Source organism: Humulus lupulus, chromosome X, assembly GCF_963169125.1.
Source record: "Humulus lupulus chromosome X, drHumLupu1.1, whole genome shotgun sequence".
NCBI lineage: Eukaryota > Viridiplantae > Streptophyta > Magnoliopsida > Rosales > Cannabaceae > Humulus > Humulus lupulus.
The window spans coordinates 264,473,547-264,495,088 of record NC_084802.1 but is presented as its reverse complement, the minus strand read 5'-3'; the positions used below and the strand labels follow the sequence as shown (position 1 = coordinate 264,495,088).

Here is a 21,542-nt window from a genome sequence, read left to right as displayed (position 1 = left end):
GGACACTGCTTTCTACTGTTTGTTCTGTAACTCAGCATAATGTTTAGAAAGGCTAGTTTAAGCCTCAAGACATTTTGTCTTGGTGTCTTGGTGAAGCGTAGGCCTCAAGGCATATTAAAAAAAAAGGAAGACCACATGTACATGAGTGGTCTATTCCCACAATTTATTAATAGCCTCACTTTTGGCGAAGGAAAACCATGATTACAATAACAAAACAGCACAAAACAAAACAAAAGAAAAAGATCACAAACAAAAACAGCCTCATTGAGCCAAGACACAACAAAACATTATAGAATTAAGTTCCAGTCTCTAGGGAAGCAAGAGAAAGGACCGTCTTTGAAACCCTTAACTTCGTTTAACCACAAAGCAATCCAAAGCTTGATCTTACCCTACAAATCATCTGTATCACTACTCTGATCCTCAAAAATAACCAAACACCCCACCAAACTGCGGCCCACCGCGGTTGTCCACAGAATTTGACCTTCCTTACTTCTACTAACATAAAATAAAAATTGTTTTGCACAAGATTGAGATATCACCCAACTCATCTTTAGCTCATCAAGGAGTCTATACCACAAGTTTAAAACAATCTCACAATGAAGGAAAAGGTGGCTGACATTTAAACTAGCCTTCTGACACAACACGCACCAGCCCGAAGAGATAAACATAAACAATTTCCTCTTTTGAAGCACTTCATGCACATTAAGCCTCCCCCACAACAATAACCACAAAAACATTCTGACTTTTGGTGGGACATGAATCTTCCATAGAATTTCCACCAACAAGGTGCAAAAAAAGAATCATCATCTCTAAGGGCATTAAAGGCTGATTTACAAGAAAACATCCCTGAAGAATCCTCTTTCCAAATCTTGCAATCCTTGAGCACTTGTCAAAGGCGGCTTGTGTCCAGAGTATCTAAGAGACTAACCAAATTTGATAATTCTGTATCTCCAAGATTCTTGCGAAAATGTAGGTTCCAAGTCACTGGATTTGAGTATTCTACCACAAAGTGGAATATCCAATGCTCCCTTTTTTCACATATCCTAGCTAGCCCAGGAAATGTCTCACTTAAAGCTACCCACCAACACAACTCTCCTCCCAAAACCGAATCTTGCTACCACTACTTGCCTTGAAAGAAACAAGTTGCAAAAAGTCCTCATACAAAAGCCCTATACCCTTCCACGAACTTCTATGTGTTCCTCTAGATCGCTTATTAGTATCCCACCCATTGCAATGCATCCCATATTTATTTTTGATCACCCTACATCAAAGAGAACCTTGCTCGAGGGGAAATCTCTATAGCCATTTCATCAAAAGTGACTTGTTTCTCAACCGCAATTTACCAATACCCAAACCACCCTTGTTTTTCGAGCGACACACTACTTCCCAAGAGATTAAGTGATCTCCCTTCCCCAACTCTCCTCCCTCCTAGAGAAAATTCCTTATAGTTTTCTCCAAAATCTCTGTCACATGGCCGGGCATTCTAAACAGAGATAAATAGTAAATTGGCTGGGATGATAACACAGAATTAATTAACGTGAGCCAGGTTATCCACAATGGCCAAGAAGTTCGAAGCTGTGGTGGATGCTTAGAAGGGAGAGCTCCAGCAAGAAGTTCAATCGAAATTAGCAGCAGTATGCCAGCGATGGAAAAAGCCCTGCAACTTATTGTTGCCCAAATGAACCAATCAACTCGAAAGGATGTAAGCGAGTCTTCATCAATTAGCACCAACCAAGCTCGTTGAGCTGTCGAGGGCGATACGATGATATGAGGATAGCCAGCTGGATCGCAGGAGGCCCGGTCTTCGCCGATCCCACCGATGGTGCATTCTGATCATTTCACTTCCGGTCCCTTCACTTTCGGTTCCTGGGTTGGCCGAGATTACCGTTCTCCCAGAATGGAGCTACCTTTGTTTTCAGGCGACAACCCCGAGGGTTGGATATATCGAGCTGAACGATATTTCCTGCTATCCAAGATGACCGAAGCCCACATGCTCGAGACAGCCATCATCGACCTAGACGGGGACGCCTTAACATGGTTTCAGTGGGAAAATCAAAGGCGACCAATCACACCGTGGGGAACCTTGAAGACTTACTTCTTTCCCATTTTTGTGCTTAGTCGGTTGGGTCCTTATCGGAGGAGTTTCTGTCGGTGAAGCAAGAGTCTACGGTGAGGGACTATCGGCTTCGTTAGGAGGCGCTGGCTTCTCGGGTACCCGATACCCCGAAACACATTTTGGAAGGAAATATTGTCAAAGGGCTCAAAGAAGAGATCAGAAGTGCTTTTCGCATTCTGAAGCCCATAGGCTTGGCCCAAGTAATGGACTTGGCCCAACGAATTGAAGGTCATCAGATGTTGAGTGGGCCTACCCCAAATAATCGATCAACTTCTCCCAAGCAGGCTTTAAGCCCTATCATCCCAACTCGATCGTCCATTTCAGCTTGGACTACTAAACCACCATCGACTTTGAGCTCCAATTCTTCGATTGCTTCAGTTTCCACTCCGGTACCGAGTACTACAACAGTCAATATGAAGAAACCAAGAAACCTCAGCACGAAGAATCACGGAGGCAGAATATCAAGATAGGAAGGCTAGGGGAGTGTGTTTTAAATGTGAAAAGAAGTGGCATTGAGGGTATGAATGTGAGCAGAAGGCTTTGCAAATGATTTTGATGATGGATGAGGAAGAAGGCAGCCCACAAATGGAGTCACCACCAACAACCCCTGAATCTTTAGAAGACATTGCGAGTGAAGAGACCTTGGCCACTTTCACTGAACTCATTAGTTGGAATTACTTCAGCTAACACAAAGATGAAACTAGCAGGTAAGATTGGACAACACTCGGTAACGGTACTCGTAGATAGCGTGGCAACACAATTTCATTTCAGTCGATATGGTTAAGGTAGCCAGCATACCAATCACAGCTACATCTTGCTATGGTGTTTTGTTGGGGACATGAGGCAAGGTTCGCACGGACGGGATATGTAGCTCAGTGGAACTTGATTTAGGAACTATTAGAGTCGTAATTGATTTTCTTCCGCTTGAGTTGGGAGGGGCGGATGTCATTTTGGGTATTAAATGGCTGGAAACATTGGGAAATATGCAAGTAAATTGGAGAATTATGGTGAAGTTTGAAGTGGGGGGTTCTTGGATAACTTTCACTGTGCAGCAAGAGGGAGAAGGATTTTGGAGAGTTTGGGGATTTTGCAGTGGAAGAGGAACCCAAAATTTGTTCATTACCACCACCTGTCACCACCATTTTGGAGAAATTTGGAGTTGTTTTCGATATGCCGCAAGGATTACCTCCACCTCGGGCAAGGGAGCATTCGATATGTTTGAAGGAAGGAATGGGACCGATTAGTGTTCGGCCTTATCGGTATGCACAAGCTCAGAAGGATGAGATTGAGAGATTGTTGGTAGAAATGTTGAAAGCGGGAATCGTACAACCTAGCACAAGCCATTTTTCCAGCCCAATGCTCTTAGTGAAGAAAAATGATGGGAGTTGGTGATTTTGTGTTGATTATGGGGTCCTGAATCGAGCTAAGGTGGCTGATAAGTTTCCCATACCGGTCATAGATGAGTTGCTAGATGAGCTTCATGATTCCTAGGTGTTCTCTAAGTTGGACATCAAATCGGGATACCATCAAATTCGGGTATGTGCCAAGGATATGGAGAAAACAGCCTTCCGAACACATGAAGGGCATTACAAATTCTTGGTGATGCCTTTTGGTCTCACAAATGCTCCCGCTACTTTCCAAGCACCAATGAATAAGGTATTTCGTGATTTCTTAAGAAAGTTTGTTCTAGTGTTTTTTGACGACATTTTGGTGTACAGTGCTACTCTAGAAGATTGTGGAAAAATATACTCTTGATTGTTATTTTTACTTCTAAAGGAATAGCCTTTAAATAGGTTGAGTACAAAAGAATATTCTAAGTATAGACTAATTTACATTAATTACACCTTAACTGTAAAATACTAATTAATAATTCAAATTGTTTCTACACCCTCCTTCAAGCTGGTGCATACAAGTCCCACGTGCCCAGCTTGCACACTTGCTCATCAAAGCTTTCTTTTGATAATCCTTTTGTTAGCAAATGAACAGCTTGTTGTTTGCTTGGCACATAAACGACACATGGTTCTTTTTCTTCAATTTTTTCTTTTATGAAATGACGGTCCACCTCCACATGTTTGGTTCTATCATGATGAACCAAATTGTGCTCTGTATTAATAGCTGATTTATTGTCACCGTATAGTTTCATAGGATTTGCTCTTTGAAGTTGTAGTTCTTCAAAAACTCATTTGATCCAGATCAATTCACATATTTCTTGAGGAAGAGCTCTAAGCTCACCTTCAGCACTGCCTCTTGCAACAACAGGTTGTTTCTTGCTTCTCCAAGTAACAAGGTTTCCCCACACCTTGGTACAATATCCAGATGTTGATCTTCTGTCCTCAATTGAACCTGCCCAATCTGCATCAGTGAAAGCTTCTATGCCTCTTTCTTCATTTTTTCTAAACAATAGACCTTTTCCAGGTGTCTTCTTTAGATACCGTAATATCCTGCAAACTGCCTCCAAGTGTTCTTCAAAAGGGTTGTGCATATACTGACTGACCAAGCTAACTGCAAAGGCAATATCAGGTCTGGTGTGAGATAAATAGATCAATTTTCCCACTAGTCGTTGATACATCCCTTTGTCTACAGGTTTCTCTTTTTCTTTCTTCTTGTATTTCCTATTGGGTTCCACTGGGGTTGCTGCTGGTTTACATCTGAGCATACCAGTCTCTTTGAGTAGATCAACAACATACTTACGTTGAGAGACTGAAATCCCCTGCTTGGTTCTTGCTAACTCCATATCCAGAAAGTATCTCATCTGGCCAAGATCTTTTACCTCAAATTCTTGGGCTAGTAGTTTTTTAACCTCCTCTATTCCATTAAGGTCATTTCCAGTTAGAATTATATCATCAACATCATGGTTTTAAAAAATGGTTGAGGCGTACGCCTCGAGGTGAGGCGGTAAAAAAACGCCTCTGAGGCGCCGCCTCATAGAGTGGCAGTGAGGCGCACGCCTCACGTGGGTGAGGCGAATCGAGGCGACCGTGTCTGAGGCGAGGCGGGCTGAGGCGGACTGAGGCGTATGCCTCATGGTTTTGCTCTTTTTTGGCTGTTTTATTGCCTCACACGTGAGGCTTTTTTTAAAATAGTGTTTTGGGCTTTTTTTTAAAACTAAATGGGCTTAAAATTTGGGCTTATTTTATTAGATTTTAAGTTAAAAAAACCCTAAGTTTCTTCTCTTTTCTGATTTCACAGCAATCCCACGGCAGCATCTCCCCTCTCTCTCTTTTCTTTCTCCTTCACGGCAGCATCTCCCCTCTCTCTAACTTCACAGCAGCCTCTCTCCATCATCCCAGCTCTTCCTCACACTCTTCATTTATCTCCTTTTCAAGCAAGAAGCTCTCTCCTCCCACTCATCATCTTTTTTTTTTTTCACCTCTTTTTCTCAAAGTCAAGACAGTTACCAGCCTTCAATAGTTCAATCTTTTTCTCAAAGTTGATTGTTTTAGAGAGGTAAATAATTTATTTAATCTTCTCTGTTTTTTGTTTTTCAATTTCCTTAGTTTTTGTTTTAAAGTTGCTGAATTTTTAATTTTATTTTATGCTTTTAGTTGCTGAATTTAAGTTGGGAAGGATGAGTAGAAAAGATCCTGCTTGGAAGTATAGTGTTGAAATAGAAGTGCCCGAAAAAGGTGGAAAAAAAGGATACAAGTATTTATAGTGTAATTTTTGTAGTAAAGATATTAAAGGAGGGGTGAAGAGAGTGAAAGAACATCTTGCTTGCACACACAAAGATGTAAAACCATGTCCTAAAGTACCTAAAGAAGTCAAGGATGAGATAAGTCAATATTTGAAAGACTATGAAAATACAAAATTTATTTCTCAACGAAAGTTTGATGAGGCGGTGGATTGTGGATCCTACTTTGGTGATGGACCTAGTGGTTTTGGTAGTGGCAATCCTTTGGAGGGCGTGAATTCTTGTCCTAGTGGTAGTTCTAGAGGTGTTAGAGGGCCTATGGATCGATTTATGGAGAATAAAGGAGATGATGAAAATGAAAGAAATACCGCTGCCACAAAAATGACTCCAACGAGTGCTAAAGAGCATCGAAATCAAGTATGTTTAGATATTGGGAGATTCTTTCTTGAGAATGGGATCCCATTTAATTGTGCAAGAAGCCCATCATATTTCAATATGTTGCGTTCGGTTGGGAATTATGGTCGAGGATTGAAAGCTCCAACAATGCATGAAATGAGGACTTGGATACTAAAAGAAGAAGAGAAGACAACATCCGAAATTGTGAATGAGATCAAAGCAACATGGAAACGAACAGGGGTTTCATTATTATCAGATGGTTGGTCAGATATGAGAAATAGGAGTCTGATCAATTTTCTAGTTAACAATCTCTATGGGACTGTTTTTTTGAAAACTATTGATGCATCAGATTGTGTAAAAGATGCACAAAAATTGTTTGAATTGCTTGATGATGTTGTTGAAGAAATTGGTGAAGATATTGTCATTCAGGTGATCACAGATAATGCAAGTGCATACAAGACAGCTGGAAGATTATTAATGGAGAAGAGAAAAAGTTTGTATTGGACTCTGTGTGCTGCTCATTGTATTGATTTGATGCTAGAGAAAATTGGAGAATTGCCACAACATAAAAATGCTTTGCTTAAAGCAAAGAGAGTTAGCAATTTCATCCATAACCATCAATGGGTGTTGAGTTTAACAAGAAAATTTGCAAAGAAAGATCTTCTTCGACCAGCTGTCACACGATTCGCCATTGCCTTTCTAACTTTAGAAAGTATGCATCAATTGAAGCAACCACTACAAATGATGTTTGTTTCAAAAGAATGGTCAAGTTGTGCATGGGCAAAGAAACCTGAAGGGAAAGCTGTGAAGAAAATCATAATGAATGATAATACATTTTGGCCTAGTGTGGTTTATTTCATAAAAACCACAAAGCCCCTTGCGAATGTTTTAAGAATAGTTGATGGTGAGAGGACACTAGCAATGAGATTTATTTATGATGCTATGGATGAGGCAAAAGAAAAGATAGCAAAGAACTTAGATGGAGACGTGTCTTCATATAAGGAGATTTGGGATATCATTGATCAGAAGTGGAAGTTTCAATTGCATCGCGACTTGCATGCAACTGCATATTACTTGAATCCTCGATTCAGATGGAGTCCCAATGTTTCCGAGCATCCAGAGATTAAAACTGGTTTGTATAAGTGCATGGATAGACTCATCAAGGACCAAGAAACATATGTGAAGGTCGATGCCCAACTTGATGAGTATAAATACAAGCGAGGATTGTTTGGCTTCAGATCATCCTTAACATCATACTTAACACGTCCGCCTGGTGAATACTTAAACTTTTATCTCATTTTTTGCTTTATTATAGTTTATATTAATATTATAAAATAAATTATTCATTACTTTGCTTCTTTTTTCATGTCTTTAATTTGTATAGTTGAATGGTGGGACAACTTTGGAGATGAAGTTCCAGAACTCAAGTCATTTGCAACAAGAGTTCTAGGTCTTACTTGTTTAGCATCGGCATGTGAACGTAATTGGAGTACGTTCAATCAAGTGCACACAAAGAGAAGAAATCGTCTGAGCACAAAAAAGATGAATAGTTTGGTGTACATTATGTACAACAAAAAGTTGAAGCACAAATTTTTTAAAAAACAATCACGAAGAGAGGAAGATGATCCTTTGATTGTTGAAAATGTGTCTTCTGATGATAAATGGGTAGCCAATCCAAATGATGAAGAGGATGGTGATAGTAGAGCAATCGAAGTTGGTGGGGAAATTGAGATTGAGGATGAGGGTGGAAGTTTAGCACCGAGGAAGAGGAAAAGAAATCAAGCACCAATTGAAGTGAATTTGGATGAGGAAGATGAATTTGAAGGAGGAGAAAATGACAGTGAAGATGGAGATGATGGTCGAGCTATACAATTTCATGAGAGTGATGATGAAGAAAGTGAAGAGTTCTTGGAGATTTATTGCATTTTATTTATGATTTGAAGACTTATAACTAGAACTTTTATGACTTTGATATGGACTTATTGTTTGTTATGAATTCTATGAATTTTATGAATTTTATGAATTTTATTATATTTTTAAAATTTTATTTGTTCTTATAGTTGAGGCGTAGTTGAGGCGTACGTCTCGTTGCGCCTCGAGGCTTACGCCTCGCGGTACTAAGAGAAACGCCTCGCCTCGCGATTTCGCCTTTCAAAACCTTGATCAACATAGATAATAAGAATTACAATCTTACCATCTTGTGAATGTTTGAAGAATAGAGTATGATCCGACTGACCTTGTTTGTACCCATGCTTTTTGATCACTTGATTGAACCTCTCAAACCATGCTCGTGGTGATTGTTTCAAGCCATAGAGAGATTTCTTTAAGTGACATGCTGTTTTTTTTCCATATTTTCCTTCGAGACCAGGAGGAATCTTCATATAGACCTCTTCCTCTAAATTTTCGTTTAGAAAGGCGTTCTTAAAATCAAGTTGCTGCAATGGCCAATCAAGATTAGCAGCTATTGATAGGAGAATTCTTACTGTGTTTAGTGCAAATGTCTCTATGTAGTCCACCCCATAAGTTTGAGTGAACCCCTTTGCAACCAGTCTCGCCTTGTATCTATCTAAAGTACCATCAGCTTTGTATTTCACTGTGAATGCCCACTTGCATCCTACAACATGTTTGTCTTTTGGCTCAGCAACTATTTTCCATGTAGCATTTTTTCCAATGCCCCTATTTCTACTTCAACCGCTTTCTTCCACTCAGGAATGGACAAGGCTTCATCAATATTCTTTGGAATAATTGTTTCCTCAATTTTGGCAGCAAGGGCTCTGAATTTTGGTGTGAGTCTGCTGTAGCACACATACTTAGATATAGGATGTAAAGTACAATTCCTCACTCCCTTTTTGCAATGGACAGATCTGATTCTATCACACTCGAACTAAGATTAGAATCAAATGCAATTGGACTCAAAGAATCACTTACATTGGGATTTGTCACTGGTTCAGACTCATGGGAGACGAGATCCGTAGTTGGCGGTATTACTTGATGTTTGTTCCGTCGTCTTGTATAAACCAACAACTCTTTTTCTGAATTTATTTGGTCTGTCTTTTCCATTTCAAAAGTGTTTTGTTCAGAATTTAGCACAGAATTAGACTCAATTGGCGGTCTAGACGCTGTTGGTGGATTAGATTCAATGGGTGGATTGAATTTAGGTCCTATCATTGGTAAACAGGTATCCTAGCAGTGAGTATATTTAACAATCCCTCCCTGAAGTGAAGTGTTGGGATAAAAAGGTTGCTCTTCATTGAATGTGACATCTGATGAGACACTAAGGTGACGAGTGAGAGTGTTGTAACATTTGTAGCCCTTTTTGGTGGAAGAATACCCAAGGAAAATACACTTTTGAGAACGAGGATCAAGTGTGGTATGATTAGGTCCTAAAACATGAACATAGGCTGTACAACCAAACGGTTTTAGTGGAATACCTGAGAGTAGGTGAGTCTGAGGATAAATCTTAATAAGAGAAGATATTAGAGTTTGATAGTGGAAGACACGAGAAGGCATTCTATTGATTAAATAAGCTGTTGTCAAAATAGCTTCTCCCCAAAAAATCTTAGGAACAGTAGTAGTAAACATGAGAGCCCTAGCAACTTCTAACCGATGTCGATTTTTCCTTTCAGCAATCCCATTTTGTTGGGGAGTACGAACACATGAGCTTTGATGGACAAAGAAGGAAAACAAATTGAGGTTAGTCGGTTGGGCCCTAGTGAAGAGGAACAAGGCCCTTTTTCTTCAATTAAAAGTAGTGACAGGCCCATATCCCATAAAGGGGATACTCGGCTGGGCCATAGTGTAAAGGAAAAAGGCCCATTTTTTTCAAATACAATTATCCTTAGTGCCCAATTTCACTATGAAGGCAGCAGACCGAAGGGCTATACTTACAACATGCTTTGACTTGAAAAAAAAGGAGTTTTGCCCAAAAGAAAGAGACGCATTCTCAAGAGCAATTATCCTCATTTGGTTAGATTTTAATTGGTCAAACAAAGCAAGAAAGAGCTCAGTCCTCATTAAAGAAATGGATATTTGCGGCATAAGTACCCAATGTTTGGGTTTTGTACGCGGCATAGACCCAATGTTTATTTTTAGTGGCGAAAGTACCCAAAGTCAGTAAAACTGTAATTCCGTCAGCCTCCTCCGTTAGGTTCCGTTTCGTGATGACTGGACCAACACGTGTCACTTCGTGATTGGTTCAACTCAATAATATATTAGGGATATTTGCAGCATAAGTACCCAATGTTTGGGTTTTGTACGCGGCATAAGTACTCAATGTTTAAAAATAATTATGATTTGGACCAATAAAAACGTGACACGTGTCTGCCTAACGGAGTCTAACGGAGGAGACTGACGGAATTACAGTTTTACTAACTTTGGGTACTTTTGCCACTAAAAATAAACATTGGGTCTATGCCGCGTACAAAATCCAAACATTGGGTATTTATGCCACAATTATCCCTTAAAGAAATTGAAACTTCAGATCAGGAAGAAGAAAAGAAGACACAAGAAAAGCTGTTTGTGTACACAAAAAAGAAGAAAGTTTATTCAAAAAAGGCTAATATGGGAATAGTAGATACAGTGGACAACCTTCTAGACGAAATAGTTGGCATTGAAGAATTACAGGGGTATCATGATGACAGTTCGACTAGAGGCAGCTCAGAGGATGAGGATGACCATTCTCTTACATCATACAAGGAAGAATTAGAAGCAATTCTGCCAGATATGAGACAATTGTGGATTACAAACGAAGATATGAAGGAGGACGTGGGGGACTTTTACAAGAGGAAGGTCAAGAGGCTGAATTAGATGATCTAGTTCAGGAGAGTGGTTCACACCAAAAAAAGGAGATTGCTCAACAACAAGCACAGGATTGGAGTGTTCTTGTGCAATCTCTGAACAATATGGGGATGTCAATGGTACTTAAAAAACCAAGGAGTAGAGAACTAAAAAATTTGACATTCAGTGTGAATTATGAAAACAACCGGAAGAAGAATGGGGGCTCAAGTAAATCTAAATGAAGATAATGACTTGGAATGTGAGGGGAAGCGGGATAGTGGAGAAGAGGAGGGCCATGAAGGCATCCATTTGTAAGATAAATCCTGATTTAATTTTTCTTCAAGAAGGTAAAAGGGAGAGTGTGGATAGAAGGTTCTTAGGAAGCATTTGGAGGTCTAGATATAAGGCGTGGACTTTACTTCCTGCAGTAGGAAGATCAGGTGGGACCCTTATAGGGAAAAAAATCTGCTGTCCCCAATTTTCTATCCCCTCCATGTCCCACCAATTAGTTTAAGACATCTCATTTATTTATTTAATATATATTTAAATTATTTACAATTTTCTCTTTTTCCAATTATATTAATACTATAAATAGATGACGTGTCTTACAATAATTGGTGGGACATAGAGGGGATAGGAAATTGGGGACAGCAGATTTTTTTTCCCCTTATAGCATGGGACACGAGAAATATAAAAGTGACTAATTCATTAGTGGGTGAGTTTTCAATATCAGTTTTGATCGAAGCAGAAGATAAAAGTCCGTGGTGGTTCTCAGGGGTGTATGGCCCAAGTAGATATGGGGAGAGATCAGCTTTCTGGGATGAAATAGTGGGGTTAAGTGTAATTTGCGGAGAAAAATAGTGTCTGGGGGGTGACTTTAATGTGGTACGGAGAGTACAGGAAAAGCTGAATAGCAGTTCTACTACGAAAAGTATGAAACTTTTTGATGATCTAATAAGGGAATTGCGACTAATAGATCCCAAATTGAATAATGGGATGTACACATGGTCAGATTTTAGACAACAACCCATATGCTGCAGATTGGATAGATTTCTATTCCCTACCAAATGGAACGAGTTATACTCATTTGCTAGACAGGAAGTCCATGTAAGGATCGTATTAGACCATAGCCCGATAGTTCTTGACTCCAATCCGCCATCGTGGGGACCCAGTCCTTTTCGTTTTGACAACTCATGGTTAGAACATAGTTCCTTCAATAAGGAATTTGAAAAATGGTGGAAGAATGCACAAGCAGTAGGATGGCCACGGTAAAAATTTATGGAAAGGTTGAAACAAGTTAAAGGAAAGGTCAAAGAATGGAGTAAGAAGGAATTTGGAAGTAAAAGATTTTTGAAACAAGCATTAGAGAGGTGAATCACAGAGCTTGACAGGTTGGAGGAGAGGGGCAACTGGAACTCAGAGTTTGTGGAAGAAAGAAGTAGAATTAAAAAAGAATGGCAGCAAATTTCTCTTGAGGAGGAAAGAGGGCTATGGTTGAAATCAAGATGTAAATGGGCTAAAGAGGGAGATGCAAACTCAAAGTCCTTCCACAACATTTTAAGCGCCAGAAAAGCTAAGAATTTCATATCTAGGATTGAGAAAGATGATGGATCAATACTGGATAAAGAGGATGATATAGTGAGTGAAATCACCAACTTTTATTCCAACCTCTATAAATCCTCCGAAAGAAGCGTCTTAGACATTGAAGGAATTGATTGGAAGACAATACCAGAGTATTTAGCAGAACATCTTGAGAGACCCTTTGTGGAGGAGGAAATTAAACCGGCAGTGTTTGATTGTAATGGGGATAAAGCGCCAGGCCCAGATGGCTTCACAATGGCAGTGTACCAAGCCAACTGGGAAGTATTGAAGGAAGACTTGATGGAGGTATTCAGAAGGTTCTCAGAAGATGGAATCATCCAAGGAAGTATGAATGAAACATACATATGCCTCATACCCAAAAAGTTAAACAGTTGCAAGATCAAAGATTATAGGCCAATCAGTCTAATTACTAGTCTGTACAAGATTATTTCCAAGGTTCTATCCTACAGGCTGAGGGGGTCCCTGCTGACACAATATCAGAAGCTCAGGCTGGTTTTGTAGAGGGTAGGCAAATATTAGACTCGGTTTTGGTAGCTAATGAGGTTGTTGAGGAATACAAAAGTAAAGGAAGAAGTGGATTGGCTTTCAAAAATTGGCAAACTACCGTGTTGGCAACTTTTTGGGCCTTATGGCTAGAGAGAAATAATAGACTATTTGAAGATATATCCAATTCTGTAGACACTATTTGGGATAAGATAAAATTCTGGGTGGCTACTTGGGTGTATAGAAACAAATTTTTTGAGGGGGTTCTCTTTTCTGATCTTATTAGAGATTGGGCCAATTTCTGGATTTAAGTTTAGTTGTTTGGGGTTAGTTGTGTTTTTTGGGGTTGTTTTGTTGTTTTCTTGTAACCACGGTTTTCCTCCGCCACAAGTGAGGGTTTTTATTATTTTGAGTTGAGGTCAGTCTTTGACCTCTGTCTCTTTTTCAAAAAAAAAAAAAAAAAAAAAAAAATTGACTTTGAGAAAATATGACTATGTCAAGTGGGACTTCCTAGATTTGGTATTAGCAAAAAAGGGCTTCAGACAAAAATGGAGGAGATGGATGAGGGGTTGTTTGTCCTCTGTCTCATACTCTGTCTTCATAAACGGGAGACCTAGAGGGAAGTTTTTCGCAACCAGGGGTCTTAGGCAGGGTGATCCCCTATCCCCTTGTTTACTGTTGTGGTGGAAATTTTAGGAAGAATGGTAGATAGAGCCGTTGAGTCACTCTTCTCCACAGATTCCTTATTGGGAGAGAAAAGGTCATAGTAAGTCGCCTTCAATTTGTAGATAATACGGTGTTCTTTGTGAAAGACGAGTGTTCAATTTCAGAAACTGCTAGACATTTTGAAGGTCTTCTGTGCTCTATATCAGGGATGAAAATTAACTTGCACAAAAGTCAGTTACTTGGGTTGAATATGAACGTGGAGTCAGTTGAATTTTTGGCTCGAAACATGGGATGTGAAGAGGGTCAATGGCCGCTAAAATACTTGGGATTACCTTTAGGGGGAAATCCTAAGAAGTAAGTGTTCTGGGAACCTGTGGTGGCCAAATGTGCCAGCGGGCTTGATGGATGGAAGAGTGCTTGTCTGTCTAGAGGGGGGAGATTGACTCTAATTCAATTTGTTCTTTCGTCTTTATCAACATATTATCTTTCACTATTTAGAGCGCCCAAAATCATTATAAACACTCTTGAGAAAATAATGAGGGATTTCTTTTGGGAAGGAGGTGAATTGCTGGGCTTAGAACATTTGGTGGCTTGAGAAACGGTGTGTAAACCTAGATTTCAAGGTGGATTGGGAATAGGCCATTTGGAGTGGAGAAACAGAGCATTCCTCATGAAATGGTTGTGGAGATTTCCATTAGAAGACAGGTCCTTGTGGCATAAAGTGATAAAAAGTAGATATGGGGTTATTGATAATCAATGGGATACCAAAACAGGGGAAAGATTGTCTTACAAAGGCCCATGAAAAAGTATTGCGACACTATATGATGATTTTCTAGGTTTGGTACGTTTCAAGGTGGGTAACGGTCAGAGGATCAGATTTTGGGAGGATATATGGTTTGGAGATGTTGCCTTAAAGGACCTATTTCCTGATTTGGCACTTATCTCTAATGCTCATAATAGAAGTATAAATGAGATAGTGGTCGAGGGTGAAGGATTGTCAGCTTCTAATTGTGGGTGGAATCTCCATTTTAGAAGGAATTTGAGAGATAGGGAGGTGCCAAATTTACTGGAAATGCTCTAGTTTCTTGAGCAAAAACCAATATTTCGGATGTTGAAGGATTCAAGAATTTGGATTCCAGGATCCACTGGTAAATTTTTTTCTTGCAAGTCTGCTTTCCATGAATTTGTATCAAATCAACCAACGGTAGAGGAAGGATGGGCTAAAATAGTGTGGAAAAGTTGTGTTCCATCAAAAATCAAGATATTTGGGTGGTTGATAGCTGTGGAAAAGTTGAATGTTCAAGAGACCTTGCAAAAGAGAAGGCCTTTCCAGTCTTTGTCACTGGGTTGGTGTGTTTGCTGCAAGAACAATGGGGAATCTCTCTCCCATCTTTTTTTTGAATGTTCATTTACATCGTCATTATGGAACTGTTTGCTGAGAGTTCGGCATCCAGTGGTGTATGCCTCAGAAATGCAAACAGTTGTTGGCTTGCAAGCTTAGAGGAGGCACAAGGATGTTTAGGTTGTGGTCGACAGCAGTTTTAGCTATCCTATGGGCTGTGGTTAGAAAGGAATGGTCGTATATTTGAAAATATAGAAAACAAAGTAGAAGACTTGTGGGAGAAGATCAAAATTTGGGTTGCATTGTGGGTGTATAAAACTAAAGGTTTTGTTGATTTATCTTTTCAAGATCTCAACAGAGAGTGGGTCTGTATTTTGTTTTAAGATACTATATTTATGGCTTAGAAATTTTGATGTTTTATTGTATGATTTATTGCTTTAATATTTGTGTTACCACGGTTTTCCTTCGTCATAAGTGAGACTCCCTAATAAATTTGAGAGGTCAGTCTAAGACATTTGACCTCTGTCTCTTTTTAAAAAAAAAAATGCCATTAGAGATAAGATAATCACTTAAGATGGAATTAAAATATTCTGTACCATTATCAGTGTGCAGAACTTGGGGATTAGCTTGAAATTGATTTTTAATCATTGAATGAAATTTTTTTGAAGGTGGCAGCGGCATCAGATTTGTCTTTTAAAAGAAACACCCAAGTTAAATGAGTATGATCATCTATAAAGGATATAAACCATCGAGTATTAGAGATGTTTATAACCCTGGATGTCCCCCACATGTCACTATGAATGAGAGTGAAAGGATGAAATGCCTTATAGGGACAAGAACGAAAAACACTTCGAATATGTTTTGCAAATTGACACACTGCACATTGGAACATGTTCAAGTGTTTATTTTTAAACAGACTAGGAAACAGATGTTTCAGATAGGGAAATTTAGAATGTCTTAGTCGATAATGTCATCTCATAATATCAATATTAGAAGCAGTACAACCAGAATGCAACCTTTTATTACCTTGAGCAGATGAAGGGTCAACATCAAAGTAGTACAGGCCGCTACATTTTCTCGTACTTCCAATTGTCTTCCCCGAGGACAATTCCTTGAAATCACAATGTAAGGGTGAGAATTTTGCAATATAACCTTGATCAAGGGTAAGTTTGCTAATTGAGAGGAGATTACAAGATAGATTTGGCACATGGAGGACATCTTTAAGAGTAAAGGAGAGGAGATAGATAAACAGAACCTTTACCAGCCACAGTTGATAGAGAGCCATCAACAATTTTTAATTTACTAGTACCTGGACAAGGACTATAAGTAATGAAGTGATGAGATTGACCAATCATGCGGTTAGATGCGCCAGAGTGGACGATCCACGACGAAGTTTGAGCCTTAAACGCAGCAGAAGTGTTTGGAGTGGAGAAATATCCTAGAGAGTTCAGATCTGGTGCGAAAGTTGACATGAGCAACCTATGGAGTGGAACAATCTGATCTGTGGTGAAAGGGAATGTATCACGCTAAGCAGCAGTCATAGCGCGCTCTTTAAAATTGTTTTCAGCAGCTGAGTGGTGAAGATTAGGCTGTTCAAAGTGATGGGTAACAATCTCAGAGAGTGTTTTTGAGATTTCGGTGATGGTGGAATTATCACAAGTGGTGTTGAGATCAGTTGGAGAAGTAACCATGGTCGATTTTCAATGGTCAGAAAGGAGAAAAAAACAACTGAACAAACCCAAAAAAAAAGAAAGTGCAAGAAGATGATGAGGAGAGGATTGGGAAGTGGTGCAGCAAAGAAATCAGCTGATAGAGCCCAGAACTGTTGAAAATCAGAGGAAAGGTGCTGGCTGGGAAGAAATGGTTACAAAGATCATCAACAACACTTAGAAATGGTTCTTGGAAGGCTACTGTAGCACCAACTCTATGCAAATCGCAAGAAATGTTTGTTTGCTTAAAGCAAACTTGAGTATTTGGGCCACATCATTTCAGCCGAGGGAGTGTTAGCCAACCCGAGTAAAATTGCGTCTATGGTTGAGTGGCCAATACCAAAGACCTTGAGGGACTTGCGGTTTTTTTTGGGTCTCACAGGGTATTATCACAAGTTTGTAAAAGGTTATGGACAGATTGCTCGACCCTTGACAGATCAGTTGAAGAAAGATGCTTTTGGTTGGTCAGCAGACGCACAGGTCGTGTTTGTCAATCTGAAAGAAGCAATGTGTTCAGTACCTGTATTAGCATTACCGAACTTCTTTATCTCTTTTATGTTGGAGGTGGATGCGTGGGGCAGTGGATTGGGCGTAGTATTGATGCAGAATCAGCGGCCCATCGCCTTCTATGGTCAGGCCTTGTCATCTAGAGATCGTACCAAGTCCGTTTATGAGCGAGAACTAATGACAATTGTGTTAGCAGTGCAGAAATGGCGCCCTTATCTGTTGGGTCGCAAATTTCTAGTCTGAACGGATCAACGGAGTCTCAAGTATCTATTGGAGCAAAGATTGGTAGCTTCTGAGCACCAAAAGTGGCTGACCAAGTTGTTGGGGTACGATTTTGATATTGTTTATCGATCTGGCTTTGAGAACAAGGCAGCGGATGCACTTTCTAGGGTACATGAGGATGTGTATTTGGCAACTATATCGGTACCGACACTCATTTCCATTCCCGACTTACAAGCTCATGTGGAGACTAATCCATCATTGGCAAAGATCATCCAAGAACTCTAGCAAGGCCGTGATACAGGTGGGTACTCATTGGTTCAAGGTTGCTTGAAATTTTGAGGTCGCTTGGTCATTCCATCATCTTTGCATTCATACCACTGTTACTCCATGAATATCATGGCAGCAGCGTGGGGGTCATTTTGGGGTATTTAAAACATTTTAGAGAGTGGCAAATGATATATATTGGGCTGGGATGAGAAGAGATGTTCAAAAGTATGTGTCGGAGTGCACCATATGTCAACAGAAAAGTATATAGGCCAATCTCCCACTGGTTTGCTTCAGCCACTACCCGGAGCAAATTTGGGAAGACATCTCAATGGACTTCATTGAGGGATTACCGTTGTCTAATGGATTTGATACAGTCCTTGTGGTAGTTGATAGGCTTACCAAGTACAGTCATTTCATCCCTCTTCGCCACCCATTTTCAGCCATTACTATTGTCACAGTGTTTGTGAGGGTAGTGGTAAGGTTACATGGTATTCCAAGGTCGATTGTATTGGACCGTGACAAAGTGTTTATGAGCCTATTTTGGAAATAGCTGTTTCGCCTGCAGGGACCCCAACTCAAGCATAGTACCGCCTACCATCTGCAGTCCGATGGGCAAACGAAGGTCATCAATAGGAGCCTTGAGACATATTTGAGGTGCTTTGTGAGTACGAAACCCAAACAGTGGGTAAATTGTTTACCTTGGACAGAGTATTGGTACACACATCGTGCCACGCTTCTGTTGGAATGAGACCTTTTTTCAGCAGTTTATCACAGAGATCCTCCCCCGGTTGTGAGATTTGAACATGGGAGCACAAAGGTTTCAGCAGTGGAGATCAACTTGAAGGAAAGAGATGAGGTATTGGAGTTACTAAAGCTGAACCTTCAGAGAGCTCAACACAAGATGAAAATGCAAGCTGACAAGAAAAGATGTGATGTTCACTTTGCTGTAGGGGATTTGGTTTATGTGAAATTGCGACCATATCGACAAAGATTAGTGGCATGACGTCGTAATGAGAAGTTGGCACTGCGTTTCTTTGGCCCTTATCCAATGGTAGCGCGTGTAGGGATAGCGGCATATCGCCTAAAACTACCTCCAGATTTTGCAATCCACCCAATATTTCATGTGTCACTGCTTCAGGCAGCTTTGGGACCTCACCAACAAGCGTCTGTGTTGCCTCCAGAGTTGGCAGCAGACTTTGAGTGGAGACTCACACCGGAGAAGTTATTGGTAAGCCCAGGCACACACAAGGCTCCCCCACAAGCTTTGATCAAATGGGTTAACCTTCCAGAATTTGAGGCCACTTGGGAGGATTTTCTAGTACTTCAGTTGCAGTTCCCTGATTTTCACCTTGAGGACAAGGTGAGTCTTTGGGCAGGGGTATTGATAGGCCACCCTTGACATATGTGTATGCTCGGAGGGGAGGAAAACGGGTGGAGAAGGCCAAGTCAGCAGAGGGTATGACAGTAGGGACTTAGTGTCAAGAATTAGTTATGTAAGCTGGTTTAGCCTATGGGTGGGTGTATGGGGAGTTTGTGTACTCCTGAGTAGTAATAGAATAAAGAGTGAGTGAGTCATCTGTTTGGGGGGTGTGGAATAGCTGAGTATTGTTGTATTTGGAGAGATACAGACTCTCAAATTCCTGTTAAATGCCAATTTCCATTTTCTTCTCTGATTGGTTTCTGAATTACCTATATTAGTGCTTTGTTTACTAACCAATTTGGCAGGAATACCCTATCATTTGCCACACCCACAAATAACTAATTTGACTTAGTGTGCCCACTGTAGATAATTCTTACCATCGAGTTTGTGGGTTGTGATGTGGAGAGAGTTGCTATCATGATTGTAAGGAGAACCTATGGATCCACTGGACTAATGTTGGGCCTGAGTTGGGGCTTGAATCTGAGTAGGCCCACTGGTTTGAGAAGAAACATCTTCATTGGTCGACATTGTTGGAGACAATAGACAACCGACTGAACAATTTTTGAAAAAAAAGGGCTTGGGCATGGAATAGCTGGGCTTTAGTCTGAAGGAGGTGAGAGAGACAGATTGAGATAAAATGGGCTTGGGCCTGGGACAAATGGGCTTTAGTCCGAAGAAAGGAGACAGAAACCTGAGTGAGTCGCACGGGGGAAACGAAGGGAGGGAGGTTAGCTTGGACGGATTGCCGGTTTGGAGCAGGTGCGAATGACTTCGCCTAAGAGCCTGGAAGTGCGCCAGACGTTGCCTGAGAGCCTGGAAGTGCGCTGGACTTTGCCTGAGGGCCTGGAAGCTGAGCTGAATGCTGACAAGGACTGGATCGAGGGCCTGGGACAACACCCGACTAAGATAGGATGTCGCCGGACTGAGAGGGGAACCGTGGGACGTCGCCTGAGAAGATGGGAGGTCACCGGATAGAGGGAAGAGACGTCGGCTCTGATACCATATAAAAAAGGAGGAAAAATTATATTTTCTGAATTCTTTTCTATGTATATTTTACAACCTAAAATAAGATATATGTATATATATATATAGAGAGAGAGAGAGAGGGTGTTTCATATCAATCCCCTTTAATGCTGAATAATACAATAAGTAGTATTCCTATAAAATAGGAAACTGAGCAGGTAAAACAAATCAAGAGGATTTGATTTCTTGGCTATCAACAACATGATATATATCTATATACACAATTACATGTGTATATTATATAATATAATTATTTTTGTTGATGATCACTTTATTAGTGACTTATCAAAATTATATTTGAACTTTAACATGTTTAAATAGATACAATATTTATATTGGAATCTATTTAGTAGGTTTAGTATGTGTAAATTTGTTTTAATAAAATAAAATAATATAAATATAACATTTATTTTGGTATTTTAATATTTAACAACACTTTAATTATATAATTTACCACACTTTAATATAACTTTTTCAACTCGCATCATTTCAAAATTTATAATTTACCAAACACTCACTAGCTTTTCCCCATAGTACAACCGCAGCAGCATTTCCCCACAATACAATTGCAACTCCTCCCCACAGCATAGTTTTACCTAATTGGCTTCTAAACTAAACTAATAAATCATTAAAACACTAAAATTTAAGGAATAATAATAATAATAATAATAATAATAATAATAATAATAATAATAATAAATGTTTGAAATAGCAGCCTCAAGTGATTTCATGTAGTATTTTCTAATTAATGCTTGGATTTTATGGATAAATTAACATCTTAGAAAAGTCACTTTTATTGAGCCAAACTTAATTATGTAATTGTTATAAGCCAGTTTTGTTGGGCATAGCACTTTAAACAAGCCCAAAATAAGAATAATAAGCAAGGCGTTAGCCTTTTGGCACTCTTTTTTTGGCTGCCTCAAACAGAGAGGAGTAAGCCTCTCTTCTCTTCCTTAAGGCGTAAGGCTTAAGGCCTTTTTTTTAAAGCCTCACTTTGAGGCCAGCCTCAAGCCAGCCTCAAAAAATCTTTTTTAAACATATTTCTATCTTAATTTCAGATTTCAGCTCTTTTGTTGTTTTCCTTTTGACTACAGTACAAAGATATGATCCCACGTATCAAGCAACCAAGCTGCATTTTGAAGACCTTGTAGAAAGATACGGCAATCCAATTATCGTACTTAATTTGATCAAGGTTTACTTTTGATTCTTATTTACAATTGTACTGATTTCTGCTAGAGTGAGTGTATATGTGCTGTAGAGATATGGCAAATCAATTTCATGTGATGGGTTAACATATATGTTTGGTTTTATGTGATTTCATCTTTGAACTTTTGGAGATAAACAGAGTTTTAAAATTGTAAACAATCAGCTGATAGGCTATT

At 39.7% G+C, this 21,542-nt stretch overlaps 2 protein-coding genes across 3 annotated transcripts in view; both read left to right on the top strand.

Annotated features, from left to right (window-relative positions):
- Positions 1-21,542, top strand: part of LOC133805175 (phosphatidylinositol-3-phosphatase SAC1) — a 40,782-nt gene that overhangs the window by 2,450 nt on the left and 16,790 nt on the right. For both annotated transcript variants that reach the window (XM_062243284.1, XM_062243283.1), the window contains exon 7: positions 21,255-21,352. In XM_062243284.1, the coding sequence (XP_062099268.1) occupies positions 21,255-21,352 (98 nt within the window). The remainder of the gene's footprint in view (positions 1-21,254; positions 21,353-21,542) is intronic.
- Positions 3-21,301, top strand: LOC133805176 (uncharacterized). Its single transcript, XM_062243285.1, has 2 exons — positions 3-7,416; positions 7,528-21,301. The coding sequence occupies exons 1-2, from the start codon at positions 6,066-6,068 to the stop codon at positions 8,082-8,084; spliced, it is 1,908 nt and encodes a 635-aa protein (XP_062099269.1). The 5' UTR covers positions 3-6,065; the 3' UTR covers positions 8,085-21,301.

Coding starts and splice junctions, on each gene's coding strand:
- LOC133805176 (XM_062243285.1), top strand. CDS start 6,066: ATGGATCGATTTATGGAGAATAAAGGAGATGATGAAAATGAAAGAAAT. Junction 7,417..7,527: donor ATACTTAACACGTCCGCCTG/GTGAATACTTAA, acceptor TAATTTGTATAG/TTGAATGGTGGGACAACTTT.